Here is a 19,787-nt window from a genome sequence, read left to right as displayed (position 1 = left end):
CTGAGAGATCAAATTACGTAATCATATCTTAAATTCTCCGGCCAATGCAAATGCGCCTTGGTGGTTCCGCTCCGAAATTCAAAATCGCGGATTGCATCACGGAGTACGGAGGAGAGGAATCTGATTGCGTCGTGGGTTCCGAAGACTTAAAATACATTCAGTCGCTAGGATATTAACAGCTAAAAAGCTGCTTTCCTAACAAATCTCCTTTTCACCAAACAATCTACACCAATATAACTGCAGGAGGTGCAGAAAACGAGACATCGCTACCCCGCCGGAAACCTCCCTTTCATTTTCACCTGGATATATTCAATTCATCCCACGCCAATTGTACCCTCGCCCATCCCCTGAGAATGGCGGAATCGTCGATGTTTAAGCAAGCCCAGGCGGCACTTAACTACCTAAAACCCCATCTCCCAGAGGCCTTGCGAACTCCTCGAGTAGCCGTAATATGTGGTTCTGGCCTAGGGGGTCTTGCGGATACCATTGATAGCAAGGCTAAGGTTGAATTTGATTATCGGGACATTCCGAATTTCCCTGCTTCCACCGGTAATCTAAATATCTTCGCTTATACGCGTGTTTCATAGATACATATTGGCTCTAACGTTCTGTGAATCAGTACCGGGCCATTTAGGAAAGCTTGTATTTGGATACTTGGGCGCGGAAACGCCAGCTGTTTTGATGGTGGGAAGAGCACAGTAAGTGATAATTTCCGATTTGCAAATAACTGGAGGGATGAGTTTTGCAGGGAGATCGAAGCTGATACCGCAGCCAGTTTCTATGAGGGACACTCCATCGACAAGGTCACGTTTCCGGTGCGGCTTTTCAAATTACTGGGCGTGGAGATCATGATAGGTACGGGAAATGAGCATTTGCTTGGAAAACATAAGATTCAGAGCCCAACTAAGCAACTATGTACAGTGACAAACGCAAGCGGAGGATTAAACTCCGAGTATGCAGTCGGCGACGTCGTTCTGATCAACGACGTATGTTATTGCAGTTCACAAACAGAGAGTAAAGCTAATCATGATTGATAGCACATCTTCCTCGCCGGTTTAGCCGGACTACATCCATTGCGCGGACCCAACGAGGATGAGTTTGGTGTCCGGTTCCCAGCACTTTCGGACGCATACGACCTCGAGCTCAGACGAACAGCGCACCGCGCATGGACCAAAGTCATCCGGGTAGAAAGCAAGCGAAGAATTCATGAAGGCGTGTACGCCTTCTGTGCAGGGCCAAGGTAAGAACATTGCAGGACCGAAGAAGAATGAAACTAATAGCCCGACAGTTTTGAAACTAGGGCGGAGTGTAGATTCTTAAGACAACTTGGGGCAGACCTGGTCGGAATGTCGACCGTGCCAGAAATCATTGTGGCACGACATTGCGGACTTCGAGTGCTTGCTTTGAGCCTCGTTACCAACAATGCAGTCTTGACTCCCGTGCCACGTGGCGATGACCGTCTCCTCCAAGAGACGGAAAGGGCCCAACTCAATAGAATTGTTGAAGAGGGTAAAGCCAATCATGAAGAAGTTTTGAAGGCGGGTAGCCAAGCAGCAGCGGACGTACAGGTACGTCAAAGCTTTTTTCTCATGTTCCGTGCAGATGCTAATGAGATCCATAGAAACTGGTCAGACAGGTAGTCCTAGATATGTTTCCACAAACCATTAACTAGGCCTTTCACTGGTGGCCTGGTTATCCCATAAAATCCATATCTATCCATAAACACGGTCCAGCGGTCTCCATCTTTACGTTTTGACTTTGACATGATAACATTTCTGGAGAAAAGTTCAGCGGTATTTTCGACTTCGTTTCCTCTTAGCTTGTAATGCTTTGTAGTGAGCCTTTTTACCGCTAGTCTTTGACTCCTGAATTTCGTCATATTTGCGTTTGAAGCGGCCATTCTCTTCTTCAGCGGCCATGGCTTCTTCAACAAAGGTCCCCTTGCGGTCCTTCTTGGCGATGCGAGCACTGAAAAATTCGGTTGAACCTTGAATAATGGTACCAACCTGAGAATACTCTGGAAGCTTTGCTTTACCGCTCTCTTTCTTATAGTGCCGTTTTGGGTCAAGCACGTTTCTCATGCGCAGTAGTTGGAGATCCCTTTTCAGCTCAGGGGTGAGGACCGTCCTGGGAAGGTCAAACCAGTCTGAACCAGCAGTGGGTTTTTCTTTACACTAATATACCTGTTAGCGAAGCTCGATAGATTTTTTTTATCGGCATCTAGGATGTAGCAAAGGTTGAATGCATTGACGATGTTCAGAGTAACTATGATTAAAAAGAAACCATCATGGAAGCAGACTAATCCAAAACGGATTAGGGGACCTGCATCAAGAAAAAATTTGGGATTTGATTTCCTCATAACATCCAAAATAGCATGAGACTGCAAAGGGAAGAACAAAACAAACCTTTTCTAGCAATTTCGGTTGCTCGACAGCTCGTGTTGTGTTTGAAAGCTTTTTCAGCCGATCGGGAACAGCTCGTGCTTCATCAAGTGATGCCACACCGTTGACTTCACGCACATATGGAGCCATAAAACGCTCTACCTTCAAGGTTGGGATACTATTTCGATGTAGAATATTAGCCAAACAGAACGATCAGATAAAAGAGAAATAACATCCAGGAAACCTACCGTACTCGCGCTTCAACTTTCGGTTCTTCAAGGAGTCTGAGCTGGTCTTCCCCTTCAGCTTCGGCTTTGTTATTCTCTGCGGCTTGCTTTAGAAGTCGCTGTTCGGCTTCGAGCAGAAGAGCTTGAATCTTTTCTTCAGAAAGAATTTCTTCTGCGTCTTCCGGATGCAGACATTCCTGCATGGGTGAATTCACAGCAACCATTGCGCCTAGATAGAATTGCGCATAAAAACCTATCGAGGACTTTGGCCCATCTGGGATTGATGCCGGCTTAGGAAACCATCCTGAAAGCGTTGGGTTGGATTCTCTGTGGGAGAAATTTTGTGGTGCGACTTTTCGAGAGCTCCGAACTTTAAAAAGTGAACCGCCGCCAAGCCTCACGTGAGTCGCATCGGCTCTCTAAACCGGAGGTGGTGATTATCCGCCCCGGTTTCTCTGGGCGTTCCGGCCAAGAGCACTTCGCACGTCAGGGGAAGAGATAAAATGGTTGAATGATGCGTGTAGCAATCAAAATAGGTCATATTGGGCATAAGGAATGCCATTCTGCTGGCATATATTCCTGATATTTGGAATATGTTGAGTGACCCTCATCTTCAATACACCTCTAGAAGGCATCTCCTGCTTCCCTTCCATGTTGACCAGAGTCTTACTCGACCTACAAATGGCCATTGCCGGTAAGAGATCCATGGCAATAGCTAATATGATAATTGCATTACTCCGTATATAAAGTGCAAAATATGTTATGATTGGTGTCTTGAGGTTTAAGCACCTCAACTTCACCCAGCAAGAAGAAGTTCGAAATGGATTTCATGGAAACATTGGGACCCCTCATCCTTGAAGAAATCAACGGATCTGCAGGATGAGAGGGATGAACTCTGCATAGTCTCCATAGTTGGGCGCTCTCCGCCTTGGCCCAATGATACGTCAAATCCTCTAAGTTACTCCCAATGCTCTGCCGCCTTTAGGGGCTAGGGAGCAATTGGATTGGCTCCTGATACCCCAGAGTGCCAACGAAGCATTCTTGGTCAGTGGTCACTTAACTTTATCACCCAGAAGTTGTCCAGACTAACATTAGCAATATATTCCGTACTAGGCGAATGAATCTGTGTGTAAGCGATTGAACCCCGCGGAATGAAATAACGTAAAGATACCAGGACCATGGGAATATCCTGTAAGAAGACATATAAAGATGGATATCCGCAAGAGCATGCGCAGTACGGGGCGTTTGATCAGGGATAAAAAGCGAGGGTTCATCTAGAGCCCTTTTCCCGAGGCTTCTCCGGAGAGAACCAGTGACGACTCCATACATGTCTTGATGTAGCGGAAGATAAACACCGGGTCCTAGCGTTCCAAGTGACAAGATAACGGAAGACCTATCTGTTCAGGGATTGCAAGCTCCGGAATTGCCTTGGAATATAGGCATGCCTTTTTGCCCAGAAACTTTCGCCAAAGTAGGACACGACAACAAGCAGCTCGCGTGCCAACACAGCTGTTTAGTGTCTCTTTGAGAGCAAGAGGACTTGGAAAGCCGATAATCCACGTAGTCTTAACGGAACTCTGATCCCGAGAAATTAAGTGAAATCTTAGGAACCTTTGTCCTGTACATCGTTCCGGTGATCCTGCGTCCGGAGTCCGTATGTGCCTCTGGTATGTTGCTTTTCTCGAGAGAAGAATGCACCTCCTTCACTCAAACAAGGTTTTGCCTTGATTCCAATGGAAGTTTGGAACGAAAACCAAAAAAGCAATAGTCGCGGTGCTTGAAGCAATTCGGCGATATCATTGGAACTCGCCGCATACCTTGTCTGGAGTAACTCCAAGCTCATTGGTTTCCATCAGGCGATCAAGGGGAACTGAACCTATTAGCTGCGAGAATTTCGGTCACTGAACGCCTTGAAACTCTTGCCTCACCATGCAGTGACAGGGAACGAGAGAATTGGGCAAGGTTAGAGGCATGTAACCACCTGGTTGGCACGAGCGGGTGTGCAGACTGGAGCCTGCATTGAAGACTGTTCGAGGTTTCGAGAATATCCACAATGTCCCTGTACAGGTCATGGAGTGACACAAAACAATGTGGTTATTTTTGTAGAGAAGGAAAAAGGGATGTAAAGAGTGAAATCTCATGCTCCGTAATTGGGCGACAACTGTTTGTGGGAGCTGAGTGCGGCCTGATTCATGCTCACTAGTTAGTGAACCTTGTCTGGTAGAAGCATCGTCCCATGCATCATCTCGTCACATCCACATCCACACTCAAGCTGGTTGTTCCTCCAAGCCGCCCAATCTTTCTTCCCTTAATACTCAACTTTTATTCCTGATCGGGTCCTCTCTTCTGGTTCTCCAATCTCCCTTTTATCCCTCCCTACCATTTCTAAGCAACCTACCCAAACCCGTCCTACAATCGCCCAATCTCACTTGCGCGGTCAGTTAGGCGCGCCGCTGCCCTCACGCCGCATTCCCCGCCGACCAACACCCTCAATCCTCAATCGCAACGAGTTTTTTTTAGTTGCTTTTTACTGGCCGGGCGTGATAAGAAATAAGCCACGAGTAATAACCTTTAGAGTCCCCCCAAATGGAACCGGCACAAGCAGGCGCCGCCGGAGGCGCTGGTGCTCAATCCGCTGCCTCACGTCAACGACATCACCACCATCAGCCACAGGATACCCAGGGCCAAGGTGGACAGCAGGGCGGTCAGCAGCAACAACAACCCGTGTATGATATTCGAAATGGTGGACACTACGGTGCGTTGTTTTGCTCCTACTGTGCTAGTCTTGGGAGACTGGAATAAACCTGATTGCTTTCTTTCACGGAGCTTGTGGGCTAACTTCTCCACGAATTTTCGGTTAGGATTAAAGGCGCCAGTGCAGCGGTACGGACATCATAAGTTTGATTTTATGGCGATGGTCGTCGCGCTAATAGATTTACAGCTCTCAGCACAAGGCTATGCACCGGTACCAGAGCTATACACAGGCACATGGGCAAATGTATGTCTCTCCGCGGGGACCACGCTACACTCTCTACCTTGTTATTTCAATGATGGAAGCTCATTTCAATCGAAATATGAATATATAGGTCAATCAAGGGCTAACAGGCCAAGCACGCGATGTTCTAACCACTTACTGGCAACACATGATCAACCATCTCGAATCCGACAACCACGACTACAAAATCCACCAATTGCCTCTTGCCAGAATCAAGAAAGTTATGAAAGCCGACCCCGAAGTTAAGATGATTTCCGCAGAAGCACCCATCCTCTTTGCCAAAGGGTGCGATATCTTCATCACCGAGTTGACCATGCGCGCCTGGATCCATGCAGAGGATAACAAGCGGCGTACTCTACAACGGTCGGATATTGCTGCAGCTCTGGCCAAGTCGGATATGTTCGACTTCTTAATTGACATTGTGCCCCGGGAAGAGGCAACATCTCATACGAAACGATCTGCACCCAGTGCGCCGCCACAGCATGCAAACGCTGGACAGATGCCACCTCAACAACCTGGTGTGCAGCAGCCGCACCATATGGGGCCCCCGGATTATGGATCACTAGGCCAACCGCCTATGGGTCAAGAGCAAGATTATAGGCAGCAACCGGCCATGTATGGCGGAGCCGTCCAATCCGACCCTGCATACGGCCAACCCCAGCCTCAGATGTTCGAGGGGATGTACGGATATTCGCATTTGCCCACCCAGCAGGTTCGTCTTTGCGTTCCATATCCCTCTTAAAGTACACCCAATAGAAGCACACATTGAAACTAACTGATTTGGCAATAGTGACGATAAAACTCGTTGGTGTTTGTGGGAGAAAAGGAGATATCAAGAGTGAGAATAGGAATATGGAGTTTGGTCAAATAATTTTTTGGAGATCGTTCACGATTCTAAATCGGGCATATGATTGTATTCCGCCCCCTGTCAACTAAATTTACTTGACATCGGCTGTGGTCCCATAGTACCATTTATTTACCATTTGTTTCCGGCGACAACCCAATACGTTCTATGATAGGAAAATTACCAGGTTTGCGATATTGGCTTTTCTCGATTCAATACTGTTGGGGTTATCTGTACATGTCAATCGTAGCTTCAAGATGACTTCATTCCAAATCGACTCGAGAGAGAGCCGAATTTATCCGTCTTCGCCGGTGGACTTTGTAATATTTTCGTGAGCCTGTTGAAGAAGTCAGCCTATCTGTGGTATAAAGCAGCATATTACTTGCAGCCCATAGAATCGAGCATACTTTTCAATTAATATTGGCCCGTTCATCGCATCGACCCGGCCATATTTTTTATTCCGAATTGATATATCGTAGAATTCTTCTGTGTTGTCGGACATCATCAATTGTACGGTTTGCTGCAGTTCGTCGAGATTCTCTAGGAGAATAGGCACGCCCAGTCCCTCTACGAATTTGGTGAGGTAATCCACGTCTCGTGCGAGAGCGGCAACTCCGTTTGGGTTAATCTTTTTGACGTCTGGGGAGAGTGGGAGCGCCTATGCGACTTGTCAGAAGAGGCAAAATGACCAAGGGTGAAGGAGAGCGGGGCCTCACCAGAACCATATTTGCGGCATGGCTCAGGGCGTCGAAATATATAAGTTCCTTAATTTCGGTCGGCAAACCAAGGAGGGTCGAGTTCATGATATTAGACAGAAACCGGGTCAGAGTCTGCATATAGTTACTCGGCTCCATCTGCAAGCTTGGTGCATTCCAGTCGTATTCAGCGGTTTCGATGAGATCGTCGATTTTAGAATTGACGAGCTCGAAAATTCGCTTTTCAGCAACCTTCTTGTTATTCCGGAACTTCTCTGTTGCAGCAAGGCTCACTGCTCCATCGCCAGATGATGGTGATCGTGCTGCACCTAGGAGCAGTTCAAGCTCTTGGCATGCTATTTCGAAGTACTCGAGGTTGATGAGAATTTGGACGATTTGGCCTAGGTATTGAGCGCTGAGCCGTTCGACAAGCGTCTCACAGACTTTGTCGGAGAGCAGTTCGTCCAAAGACTATGAATATAATTAGTCGTATACCGAATAGGAGTGCTTGAAGCCACGTACGTTCTTAAGGGTTTCGTCGATAATATTCGGGTGCTGAAAGTCATCGTTCGAAAAGAAGTAAAACTGATTCAAGAAATTCCGAATATCGATACAACAAAGTGGATACATCTGGGAAAAAGGCAGGACGCAAGGGAAGCTATTGATCATTAGCGGTGGTGCTATAGTTGGCGCAGGTAATTTAAGGCTCACATCTGTTCTTCTCTGGGCTTCTCTGGAGTATACCAGCTCACATTGAGAACCTTATCGTATTCTTCTTCATTTTGTATTGCCATTGGCATGTAATCGTCGGATTGGACGATCTATTGTCACTCGTGAGCGACGTGTCGGATCAGCCTTTTCCAATCGGGGGATGCGTACCTCTTGGAAGTCATCGCTGAACCTCCGTTTCAACAGTTCAGCATACCTGTCAAATAACTCTAGTAAAAACCTATCAAAAGCTCCTACTGGAAAACCCCATGTCTGTCGGACTTGTCAGTGGAATGACTCACGACAAGGAGATCACAACTCACATCCATTGTTTGCATGAACAAGGCAATTAGGTTCTTGATTTTTAGTAGGTTTTCTGCATTATCCACCGACGGCAGCGCCTTTTTCATCAGGCCGACTGCGGTCTGGCACATCGAATCCCAGAGCTCGTCGACCTAATCCCGGTCAATTATATCTTGGGGGCTTGAAACTGAGGGAACAGCATACATCAACTGGCGACCTTAGATCCGGTATCTTTTTCATCGTTGTTCGCTCAACGATAGCGAACCCAGCGATCTCCTCGAGGAGAGTGTGCAGACAAGCACCCTCTTCGTCGAGAAGATTAATTGTAGGAGGCAGTAATAGTTCCTTCTGCCGCCTTCTGGTAGTGGCATATTCGACACGGAACTTATCCATCTGCCCAAGGGACTGATGGATATGCAAACATTCAAACAGAGGAGTGAAATCGACTTGAAGGTCATCGTTCTGTAACAGGTCAAACTCTTCATGCTCATCCGAAATCAGTTCAATTGCCGAGTTCAGCTTGAAATGCTCGAGATATGGTGTTTTCTCAGCGCGCTCTTTCAGTCTGGCTCGACGCAGATCTGTGTGATAAAGAGATATTTCCCCAAGGTATTGTGACATCTCTCTGATACGGTAGAGCCATGTGTTGAGGTCTGCCATCACAGCATCTGCAATCGCCTTCTGAGTAATTGGAACGGAACGCTGAATTACTTCCGCAATTTTATATTGAGTCACACCCTTTAAATGAACATTCTGTAGTTCATCCAGAGCCCGCAGGGCCGCATAATGGTTCTTCCTCGCTAATAGATCATAGACCTGATTTGCCAGGAGCAGTACCTCCAGACAGTCCTGCAACGCCTTCGAGGTGTCATCAATATTCTGTCGGTGGCTCCGGGACTCAACCAAGGCTTTCTTCTGTTCCGCTAACCTCTTTGTGCTGGCCTGGATTGACTGATTGAGGTCTAGGATCTCCGACGTCAGGTTGACAGTGCCCTCTCGGATGTCCAGCAGCTGGTTGATAGAGGTCACAAATTCCTGATGTGTAGAAGTACATATACTTTCGATCTGGGCTTCACGATCGTTCGCGAATTTGGTGAGGGATTGCAGGAGCTGAGAGGTTCGATTGCCATGGCTATATTCTCGGATTGAGGGAATAAGCTGGTCTAAGTAGTCTGTGTCCGAGGAAGAATTGACTATCTATGTTGTTTCCGGACTTCTGTTACTATGGAATGCTGAGGTGGAACGTGTCCATTCTAACTTACATGGTTAAGGAGGTAGGAAAGCTCGCTGCGGGAGTTTGTCGGCCCCGGCATATTTGTTCCAAGCCAGTTCTCTGGTCGCAACCTGGGAAAACCACAAAGAGAGGACAACTTTTAAGTAGAAGGAACGAGCTTATACTTCAACTCTACTATATTTTTCATTGGGAATTGCCTGCTGTTTACCATGCCGGATATTGCTGGGGCCTGACGCTGTTGATACTGGTCACAGGACACTCCGGGGATGATTGGTTGGTTAGATAACGTAATCCACAAGCGAGCGAGCAGCTAGTTAAATCACCATATTTTCAATTTCCTAACCCATCCACTTCAACGCGCAATTATGCCACCAATTCGCAAGAAAAATGCTAGAAACTCTATAGAGATAGAGGGAAGACTTGAGCTTGCAATATCTGCTATTAAAAAGCAAGAAATACCCTCAATTTCTGAAGCTGCGTGCCCCTTTAATGTGCTACACTCTACTCTAGGTTATAGACTTAGTGGCTAGTCTTCTAGGGTGAATTTACACACAAATTCACATCAATTGACTGAACCTGAAGAGAACCAGCTAGTTTAATAGATTCTAGACCTGGATAAACAAGGATTACCCCCCTGGCCAGCATTTGTTGAGAATATGGCTAATCATCTTTTCTCATTACAGAATCCCTGTGAGGATCATACTTTGTGGATCAGCATGACAATGGATCTCTAGTAGGAATGGTATGTGGAAAGGAATACACAAGAGCAAAAGTCTTATATTCTTCTAGCAACTGTATACAACTGTAGACAAGATTATCACTGACCTTCATTAAGAGATTCATACAGTGGCTGTCTTTTATGTGTACTTGTGAGCATATGACTGTGTCTTGTGAAGTACACATTCACTCTTAATAGTTATCTTATAAGCAGCTCTCAGTTCTTACAAATATTGTTTGTCTGTATAAGAGATTTGCAGATAAATTCTTACAGATTTCTCTCTCTTATAAAGTCTTGATTTCTCAAGATAGCTGTCTTATTAAAAATCTTCATGAGTAGAAAACAAAAAAAATCTCTTGAGAAAATAAAAATTTTCTTATAAGAAAAGGAGTATCTTTTGTGCTGGTTAGCAGAGCGCTGAGCCTGTCGCGCCCAACCACCATTGGTCCACCTTGTGCACCATGCCTGTTGCAGTATCACTGTTGTTGCTTCAGAGATGGTGTCTGCCTTGCTGCTTTTGCAGTCATCTTACATCACCTCAACATCACCACCCAATCTATAAAAACCCAGTCTTACTCTCTTAAATGATGATATACTGGAGCGGGGTACAATGGGGTGCCTTGTCAAGGTAGGCAAATTGGTTGAGAGGGTGAAAGCGCAGGAAAGGTGAACATCAACAGCATAGTAGTCAAAGGCCGAGTAGTAAGAACAGTTATAGGCATGCCCTAATGGACACCTAAGCGTATAAGGGATAATAGTGCTAGGGAGCCCTGTACTAACACAGGCAGCTCTAGAGAAGAACAGTAGCAAGCTTCATGAACAAGAGATCTTCACATTCTCTCACTAACAAACTAACTAATAAGAATGAACAAGTGTGTAGTGTAAGTGTAAAGATGCGCGAAAATGTTAGGCAAGATATATGGACTATGGGTGATTTATAGCTCAGAGAGAGTAGCTTTGGGAGAGGGCTGTGCCTCAAGACCAGAACAATCTTTGTTCTAATATGGTCCACTACATTTCCTCCTGACCCCCAGTGTTGGCATCCCCTGACAACAAACAACATATAAAGCAAAGCAAAAGCAACAAAAGTAAGCAATTTAATAAGAAAAATAAGAGAATAAGAATTAGCAATTGGCAATCTGGTAAGAAAAGACATAGGAAATAAGAATAAAGAGAGTGATGTTAGCAATCTCTAATAATGATCACCATGATCCTCTTCTTCCATCACATTCTCAGAAGAAGAAGGCTGAACAGACACTGGGTCAATATTATTGTGCATACAATGTCAATAGAATTTGTTATCAAAAGGTCTCTTTTTAATTTGATATGTCTTGACAATAGCATCCAGGACAATTTGTGTGGTCTTTAGATATCAGTTATTAATGAAGTCCTGGGTCTTCTTCTCATCCAGGCCAAAGAGGGTATCCAGTTCCTCAATTATCATAGGATTGTCCCATCTAATTCAGCCTACCAATGCATCCAATATAGCTTCTAAGCCTTGTAATTGAATGGCTGTAGAGAATCAATATGGAACTGATGTGTAACAGTTTGAATGGCCAGATGGTGACAATGGCTCTGGAACTAGGTTCTTATATGCAGCAGAGAGCTGGGATCAGGTACTGGCTTTGTTGACCTCTAGATGTTCATGGTCCTCTTGGATTGCCACATACCAGGGTAGTATAGTACAGCAGACCTTTTTGCATGGACCATGAGTCCATGGGGTAGCAGAGGGCTTGAAATTCAAACATCACCAGGCTTGCAAATGACATCAGTCCACTTGATACCAAATCTCTTCTCATCATCTTTGGTATAATAGTATCCTTAATGCAGTGGACATAGCCATCAGTGGATAAGCCCCATTCTTCAACCAGTCCCCACCAATCTTCTAGATGGTTATGGATTCCTGGTAAGATTTCTGTGCAGTCTCCGGGCTCTTCTGCAGTTAAAGTCAAGGATCCTTGTATCATGTTAACGCCCCTTCCAGTAGTAATAGCATCTGAAACGTTGACATCGATATGGCGAAACCCAGTTTTATCCCCTGGCTTTGCATACTTGGCGGAACACGACGACGAAGAACCGAAAATCGAGGAGGCGAACTATGGAGTCAAAACTACCCCAAGACATATGGCGCTGCTCAGCTCGTCAGCCGATGCCGCAAAGACGAAGCAAAATGAGAACCAGGATAATGCAGCCAAAAGTGCCTTGATGGATGCTTTTGATGCTGCACTCCACAATAAGGGGGGACACCAACACTAGTCAAGGCAAGGGGAAATGAGGCTTATGGCACCAGTGCTTGGAGAGAATGATTTGTGTTGGTTAGAATGTCATGGGGCTTCATCCTTGTCAAAAGCTTCTCGGAGTTGCATATCATAGTTTTTCTTATCCTCCATCTTTTTGATGGCAACCTCAAGAAAATCGGTTCTCCAGTACCATGGGACAATATTGTCGAATTCTGTATGTTCCGGGCATTTTTTGAGAAATCTCGGCTGTATCTGTTTGTAGAAGAGCGCGTGAAGACCCGTGGGACTTCGAAGCGCGAGAGAATACCAGAATGTTCCCAGTTCCCAACCTTGATTCATGACCATTGACAGACGATGCTGCTGGGCGCCCGCCTCGTTTGGGCCAAACAGCTTTGCTTCTTCCGCTGCAAGTGTATCTACTAGTTCCTGTCTGAGTCGACCATACTCTTCAGGCTGTTCGGCAATCTCATCCACAGCTTTGTCTGTCAGCCATGGGGGAATGCGGCACATCTCAATAGGCAATGAGCACATCCACTCCAGATCCACAATACAGGTCACATTCCAGTCTTCATCGACAAAAAAGTTGCTCTGATTGAAATCGGTAAACGTCAATACAAAGGGGCCGCGACGCAGGCCTGGGTCAAAGAAGGATGGCAAAGCCGCTCGTAGGATTGTCAGAGCTGCTGCCTGGGCACCGTAGTCACCAAGATTGTTGATTCCATTGGGCTGATGAAGGAGACGATTGTCATGGATCCTTAGAACATCAAGGATATAGGAGTCGACTGTCGCGTAGGTGTAATTGCGAGGCATGTCGGTCGGAATGTTTTCATTCTCCAGCGCCTGGATCTCAAGTGATAGTGGCCGGTTGGTGAGTTGCAGATAACCGTTATTATCAATTACAAACGATCCAACGCATGGTAACGGGGTTCGTGTGATGCTCAGCAAGATTTGAGAAAGTGAGCGAAAGAGGTTCCCACGTAACCGGTCATCATGCCTTTTTTCACTCCATGTATTAGAAAGCATCCGGCCGGCCGATTCCTCGATGTACTCAATCAGAAGGTAACCAATATCCGTGGCTTGACTTTGTGGCTGATGGGGAACGTAGCGCGAAGGCAGCGGACAACCAAGCAATGACAGGGCTAGGCACCGAAGTTTAAAAAGCCAGCGCTTCCAGAATGACAAGCAAGTGGCCGTGGTGAACTTAAAATGCACAAAAATCAATCGAGTCATCAACAAAACGGGAGGGATACATACCGTCTCTCCAGTTGATACAGCAAACCCATACATGTGTGGGATGGGCACATCCGTGGCATTCTGCTGAAGCCACGCATAGGTCCCAGCTTCACATCGAAGCTTCTCGTCGCTATTTCCCGGGCAAAAGTGGTCACCGACACGATATGGAAGTGGAAACCGGAGCATCAGCCTTTGCCTTTTCCTCCTCCAACTTGAGGAGACAGTGACCGGAATACAGACATTGAAGCTGCCATAGATCCAGTCCTCAGGGCCAGCCACAGAGCAAGCATTGGGAGATGCGCCAAGGTGGTGGGCAACAATTGATCTCATCCAGGCGCGCTTGTGGTGCAAGACATCGAAGAACTTTGCGCGTTGCTTGACGTATCCTAGGCGATGGAGGATGTTGACCTCCTCGTCTTTGGCGAAGGAGTATGTGATCTCCCCATGAAGAAGGCTGCGGGTCTTTTTGGCCATTGTTCATCGAGCGAGTCAACAATTGTTTGTAGAGACCCAAAGCCCGCCTCCAATGACGCCTGAAAGCTTAAAAATACTAACCCTAAAAGGCTTAGCCCACATGCCTTTATGGGGTCGCTCGATGTTGCTGGGCTCCGTACGGAGTAGTCTCACTAGAGATATAATATCAACATAACTCTAATCTGAATAACACAACACAGCTCAATAACATAATAATATATAGAGTCTCTATTGTTCTCACTAACTAGCTCTGTATTATTATTAGATAATGAAGGCTAGCTTAAGAGAAAGCTTTTTCTTACTTTCTCTTTCTCTTTTTTTTTGTTTCCCTTTCTTCTCTAGTCTCTTTCATCTTTATCAAGATAAGTGAACTCTCTAAGCACTGCTTTGTGTGGGAGGCAGACTGTTGTGGAAATCCCGAGACTGAAGGGTATCAGGGCCGCGGGAAGGTCAACAGATTGGGGTAGTGATCAATAATCCAATGGTGCTCCAGTTGAGTAAGCAGTCTTGCTCTGATGACGAAGGGTTTCTGTACAGGTATATCAGAGTCAGGGCAAGGCTAAGGTGCTTTCTCAAGAGTAGCAGGTTCCGGTACAACTGTACAGTATCACAAGACTTCAATGGTATGGAAAGTAATCAAGGTATGAATGTAAGTGAGTTAAAGATATCTGGTCAAAGTCAATATCTGTCTCCAGCGACATCTAGGCCCATAAAATCGAAAAAGGCGCGTAAGAAGGTGTCCTGCGATAATTCAGAACGTGAGTACTCATAAGTATAGCGGACGAGGAACGGGCGGCTGTAGGCAACATCAGATGCCTCCAGTGCTGGATTCGCCCGCGAACCCCTTACACAGACAAACAATACTTGTGAGGGCTGGGAGCCACTCGCGAGCTGTTCGGGGTGGATGTGTACTTAACTCCCTTGCAAGATGCTGAGTCACATGCTCACGAGCACACATAAAAAACAGCCACTGCGCGAACCTCTTAATGGAGGCCAGTGGCAATCTTGTCTAGAGTCATACACAGTTGCTAGAAGAATATAAGACTTTTACCCTCATGTATTCCTTTCCACACACAATTCATACTAGAGATTCATTGTCATGCTGATCCGCGAAGTACGATCCTCACAGATAAGAAGATGGTTAGCCATATTCTCAACAAATGCTGCCTGAGAAGGTATTCCACATTTATCCAGATCCAGCACCTATTGAAGTAGCTGATCTTCTTCAGCCTTAGTAAATTTGGTTAAATTTGTGTGTAAATTCACTCTTGAAGACCTGCCCCTGAACTGATCCTGCAGAGTAGTGCAAGGCACCTCAAACAGACATGCAGTCTCATGAATTGAGGCTATTTCTTGTTTTTTAATAGCATTGATTGCAAGTTCAAGCTTCCTCTCTATGTCTATAGAGTTTCTTGTGTTTTTATTGCGAATTGGTGGCATAATTGCACGTTGAAGTGGCTTGATTAGAAAATTGAAGATGTTTTGAATTTGGTGGCCGACTCGTTTTGGGTGGCCGGGTCGTACGTGGATTAACATGTAATTCATTAATCGGCTTACTAACCTGCCACTCAACCCTACTCGTCGGCTGGCTTGGCATCAACTTCACTCCTTCATGCCGCTCAAAACAGCGACTTGCAAAGGGTAACGGGTGGCCCTGTTCTCCCTTAGGGGCTTGGAGTTATGATCCAAGCGAAAAGCCCTATTGATACCTTTGCTTCAGCACATATCAAATCTTTCGGATTGCCGTTTCTTCGTGAATGTATAAAGGACCTCACTGACAGATATCAAACATTCAGCAAATTTTCAATATGTACAGCACCGCCTGTACATGGTTTCAAGTGACTTTCCGCAAATTTCTTTCTCTGGAAAAATTTTTATTTTGAGGGGCTGGTATGGCCGAGCCCCAGTTGTCAGGGCTGATGACTTGATATTTTCTTTGTTAACCCCGTGTTATACACGGGAAGACCCGTTCGAGGCATTCCATGGAGATGGGAGTGCTTGTCAACGATGGCTACCATCATTGGTTGGACACCGTCTTGTTCAAGAGAGAGGAGAATTCAAAGCTGTTCCGTCGAGTCCATTTGGAGCAGCTCACACAAAGCTCTATCTAGATATCCTATCAGGCAAGCTCGCATCAAAGAGACCACCTAGCTTCTTGAGGACACGGCCGGGATGATACTGGGCCTATGTATATACATATAATCTATATACCCACATCATTCATGCGTCGCATCATATATGCCTCTGTTTCCAGGTGTGGCGCAAGTACCGTTGAGTCGCCGGCGCCGGCTTCGAGGCCTTCCCAAAGCGGCAGCGCCCCCTTTCAGGAATCTCTAAAACCTAGCGCATGTGATATCAGCTGTTGGAAGAGAAGACGATCACCGAGAAGGTAGGTGGTGCCGTTCGTTGCGTATTAGACGCCCAGCTGCCCAACAGTCCAGAGCAGCACTGCCAGCGCCCCTCACTCCCCTTGCCTAATGGGGACATGTTGGGCCAGGCGCTTATCTCGTTCCCCGCGCCCGCTCTATCCTGAACAGGCTGTGGCTCGTTATCGTTGCGAGGCCGTGTTGTGCTACCCCTCTTTTCGCTATCTGCTGCTCTGTGTTATGGGTGGCTGGCGGGGGGTTGTCAGCACGCATCCTCGCTCTGTTGCTGTGACTGCACCTGATATGCCGCCATTCTACCTCTTTGACAGTGGGCTCTCATCTCGACATTGCTGCCCTCCCAGCCACCCCGTTCTTTGGTGCCTGAAAATTTTCACTCAAGGAGATTCCCTCTCCTCCTTGCCACCCTCCCATCCTAGTCTCCTTTCCGTCCTCTCTCCTCCATCTTCCCCGCTCTATCTCTCTCTCTCTCTCTCTCTATCTCTATCTCTCTCTCTCTCTCTCTCTATCTCTCTCTCTCTCTCTTTTTTTCATTTTCTTCGTCCCATCCATCTCTCATCTACCACAGATCAGATCGTATCGAGCCTTCTCTCCATCACGATTTCCACTTAGCTTTGCTCTCCTCATTCAATTCATCTTTACCTCATTCGTCCACTTCTGCTGCTCCGGCAGTTTACATTCTTACATCTTTTTGACTTCTCTACCAAGTCTTCTGCGACTTGCTCATCATGATTCGTGGAAACGGATCTCCTGGCGCAGCCAGTAGCAACCGTTCCTCCGACGAGGCTGCTTCTCACAATGGCTCTCCTGAGACCAAGCTCACTGCATTCTCCCCCGAGGATGCCCGCATAAAGTCCCTTTTGGACAATTCAGGTGCCATTGGCCTTCACAGACACGAAACCATGACTTTTACACCTGTGTAAGCTTCCGCCTTCTCCCAGGCTCCTGTGGGGTCCCAGCAATTCTAACCGCTCTGCTTATAGCCATAAGCCGGGAATTGGCCAGGATGCATTCAGGACCATTTCGGGACCAAATGCACGAATCCAGCTCTCTCCCACGGCAAGCCCTTTCACTCCAGCCAGCTATATCCAGAGTAGATTTACTGGAAATGAGAGTGTCTCGGCCTTTTTGAAACAGAACGATGTTTCCCCAGCCACAATCAGCTACTTAGCAGCGAATTCTGACCCGGAAACCCCATTCACTCCAAATGGTTCTTTCGCTCGAAACTCCCCTCCACGTTTCGGCCCGATTGCTCCCGGTGGTCCTGTTCATTTGACTTATCCCAAGCAGGATGAAGCAGCTCGCTCGAAGATGAGCTACTTGACAGCCACCTCCGAACCGGAAACTCCGTTTACTCCGAACGGGTCACTTGCTCGCAACTCGCCTCCACGTTTCGGTACCATTGGTCACCCTTACGTGGCTCCGACACCCATTCATATGGCGTATTGCCAGTTTGGTACTTTTGACAAGATCAACCGCAGTCGTGCATTTACCATTGAAGGCGCACCGACGGACTTAGCCCACTTGACCATTGTTAGCCTTTTTGATGTAAGTGATGTCTCATCCGAAGTCAAAGTACTTTCTGTATTGATTGACGTTCTTGCAGCGCCATGAGTTCAGCACTCTCAAGGGGCCTATCCTTACTGAACTGGGCACTCATGGAAAAATATATGTCGGTTTTACCGATAGCCGCGATGCCAAAGCTGCTTTTGATAAAGTCAAAAAGCAGTATCCCGCCTGGTGTTTGCAGGCCTTGACTGCCAAAGAGTTTACTGGAAAACACGATGCGACTTATGTGGGTGCAACTTCTGACTATGAAGGTTACATCTTTGCTTCGGTTTATTTCAATGGCAACAATCCAGCTGCGGATGGACGCGTGATCTCCCACAATTTCAAGAACATTCTCGAGAAGTTCGGCGACGTCAAAGCCTTCTGCACTATTCCCACCGAGCAGAGGCATGTCGTTGACTTTATGGTCGAGTTCTTCGACACTCGTGCCGCCGAAAACGTCGCTTCCACTTTGAACGGCAGTTCAGTTGATGTAGGTTGGCCTTCTCAATTAGTCACCCCTCTTAGCCTTTCTCTAACTAACTAGGGACATTATAGGAATGCATTCTCGAGATCAACCTCTACAGGCCCGATGTTGTAGAGAATCATTACATTGATTTTGAACACAAGGATGTCTCCGATGCAGTTACAAAGCAGTCGGTCGGACGCCGCGATAGCTTTGGACAACCATATGTCGAACTCAGTCCGACCGGTCGCTCAACTATTCCCGTCGGCGATCCTGCCAGTGAATTTGGTTGGCTTCGCAAGGCTGAAAACAATTTCTCCTATCGTCATCGTCTCGAAGTTGGACGGCGTCAGGACTCTCGTCCCAGTAACCAGAATTATGTTGATATCGAGAAGATTCGACTTGGTCTCGATGTCCGCACTACTGTGAGTTACGACCAAACTACCCATTTGAACATTTGCTTACTAGTTATAGATTATGTTGCGCAATATTCCCAACAAGATTGACCAAGTAATGCTAAAGAACATTGTTGACGAGACCAGTTTCGGCAAGTATGACTTTATGTATTTGCGTATCGGTAAGTGGATAAAATAACGACCGTTTAAACTCGCTCGTTGACAACAATCTAGATTTCGCCAACAATTGCAAGTCAGTTTTATTCTACTACAAGTTCCTGTTTAACCACTTGCTTACCTATATACAGCGTGGGCTATGCCTTCATCAACTTCGAGGATGTAAGATACCTTCTACCCTCAACACGACGTTATTCTCGCTAACATCGATTCAGCCCATCGATATTATTGACGTGAGCTCGCTCTATACATTAAAGGAACCGATTGACTGACCTTGCTTAGTTTGCCAACGCTCGTGCTGGTCGTACATGGTAAGTTAATCGCCAAATCCATATGAATTTGCAATTAACATTTGAGCCAGGAATTGCTTCAACAGCGATAAGGTCGCAGAGATCTCGTATGCCAGTGAGTGATCACGCCTCGTAATCCATGTTGACTACTTGCTGATTTGACCCCAGCCATTCAAGGAAGAGATTGTCTCGTTCAAAAGTTCCGCAACAGCTCCGTCATGTTGGAGCATCCATCCTTCCGTCCTAAAGTATTTTCACACAATAAATGTACTTCAGTTCACTCTTTCTAATTCTTTACAGTTGTTCTATACTGGCAGTGGGCCACTGGCTGGTACAGAAGAGCCTTTCCCCGGCCCTGACAATCCATCGAAGATGCGACGCAGCGTCGAAAATGCCGAACACGTTGGCATGTATAAACTCGTGAAGACCTCCGTACCGAAACCGGGTCTGTACTAATGTATCAGCAGGTCTCTTT

At 46.5% G+C, this 19,787-nt stretch overlaps 6 protein-coding genes across 6 annotated transcripts; 3 read left to right on the top strand and 3 right to left on the bottom strand.

Annotated features, from left to right (window-relative positions):
• Positions 1–107: 107 nt before the first annotated feature.
• On the top strand, positions 108–1,672 carry D8B26_000803 (uncharacterized protein; the record flags this gene model as incomplete). Its single annotated transcript, XM_066123345.1, has 7 exons — positions 108–549; positions 620–698; positions 776–855; positions 922–986; positions 1,038–1,240; positions 1,289–1,568; positions 1,622–1,672. Exons 1-7 carry the CDS (start codon positions 354–356, stop codon positions 1,670–1,672), a joined length of 954 nt encoding a protein of 317 aa, XP_065979419.1. The 5' UTR covers positions 108–353.
• A 115-nt stretch (positions 1,673–1,787) lies between these two features.
• D8B26_000802 (uncharacterized protein) lies at positions 1,788–2,939 on the bottom strand (the record flags this gene model as incomplete). The annotated part of the gene is made up of 3 exons (XM_003071155.2): positions 2,630–2,939; positions 2,406–2,559; positions 1,788–2,174 (listed from the first exon to the last, which is right to left on the bottom strand). Exons 1-3 carry the CDS (start codon positions 2,830–2,832, stop codon positions 1,788–1,790), a joined length of 744 nt encoding a protein of 247 aa, XP_003071201.1. The 5' UTR covers positions 2,833–2,939.
• A 2,255-nt stretch (positions 2,940–5,194) lies between these two features.
• On the top strand, positions 5,195–6,539 carry D8B26_000801 (uncharacterized protein; the record flags this gene model as incomplete). Its single annotated transcript, XM_003071154.2, has 4 exons — positions 5,195–5,363; positions 5,470–5,606; positions 5,695–6,315; positions 6,394–6,539. The coding sequence occupies 4 exons, from the start codon at positions 5,195–5,197 to the stop codon at positions 6,394–6,396; spliced, it is 930 nt and encodes a 309-aa protein (XP_003071200.1). The 3' UTR covers positions 6,397–6,539.
• Positions 6,540–6,638: 99 nt separating this feature from the next.
• Positions 6,639–9,521, bottom strand: D8B26_000800 (uncharacterized protein). Its single transcript, XM_066123344.1, has 9 exons — positions 9,416–9,521; positions 8,358–9,350; positions 8,174–8,305; positions 8,022–8,123; positions 7,854–7,963; positions 7,665–7,800; positions 7,164–7,613; positions 6,855–7,105; positions 6,639–6,784 (listed from the first exon to the last, which is right to left on the bottom strand). Exons 1-9 carry the CDS (start codon positions 9,464–9,466, stop codon positions 6,700–6,702), a joined length of 2,310 nt encoding a protein of 769 aa, XP_065979418.1. The 5' UTR covers positions 9,467–9,521; the 3' UTR covers positions 6,639–6,699.
• Positions 9,522–11,828: 2,307 nt separating this feature from the next.
• On the bottom strand, positions 11,829–14,052 carry D8B26_000799 (uncharacterized protein; the record flags this gene model as incomplete). Its single annotated transcript, XM_066123343.1, has 2 exons — positions 11,829–13,545; positions 13,600–14,052. The coding sequence occupies 2 exons, from the start codon at positions 14,050–14,052 to the stop codon at positions 12,430–12,432; spliced, it is 1,569 nt and encodes a 522-aa protein (XP_065979417.1). The 3' UTR covers positions 11,829–12,429.
• A 3,112-nt stretch (positions 14,053–17,164) lies between these two features.
• On the top strand, positions 17,165–19,768 carry D8B26_000798 (uncharacterized protein; the record flags this gene model as incomplete). The annotated part of the gene is made up of 12 exons (XM_066123342.1): positions 17,165–17,355; positions 17,420–17,984; positions 18,043–18,477; positions 18,543–18,875; positions 18,925–19,027; positions 19,080–19,098; positions 19,154–19,184; positions 19,238–19,255; positions 19,305–19,333; positions 19,384–19,427; positions 19,481–19,560; positions 19,613–19,768. 12 exons carry the CDS (start codon positions 17,165–17,167, stop codon positions 19,766–19,768), a joined length of 2,004 nt encoding a protein of 667 aa, XP_065979416.1.
• Between the last annotated feature and the right edge of the window lie 19 nt (positions 19,769–19,787).

The sequence above is a fragment of the Coccidioides posadasii genome, chromosome 1 (assembly GCF_018416015.2).
Source record: "Coccidioides posadasii str. Silveira chromosome 1, complete sequence".
In the NCBI taxonomy this organism is placed as follows: domain Eukaryota; kingdom Fungi; phylum Ascomycota; class Eurotiomycetes; order Onygenales; family Onygenaceae; genus Coccidioides; species Coccidioides posadasii.
This window is presented reverse-complemented; position numbering and strand designations above follow the sequence as displayed.

Excerpts from the sequence above, each read along its gene's own strand:
- D8B26_000800 (XM_066123344.1), bottom strand. The coding sequence starts at position 9,466 with ATGCCGGGGCCGACAAACTCCCGCAGCGAGCTTTCCTACCTCCTTAAC. Across the intron at positions 7,801-7,853 it reads AAGCCCAGAGAAGAACAGAT|CTTCCCTTGCGTCCTGCCTT; the intron begins GTGAGCCTTAAA and ends AATGATCAATAG. Across the intron at positions 6,785-6,854 it reads GGGCCAATATTAATTGAAAA|GCTCACGAAAATATTACAAA; the intron begins GTATGCTCGATT and ends CTTCTTCAACAG.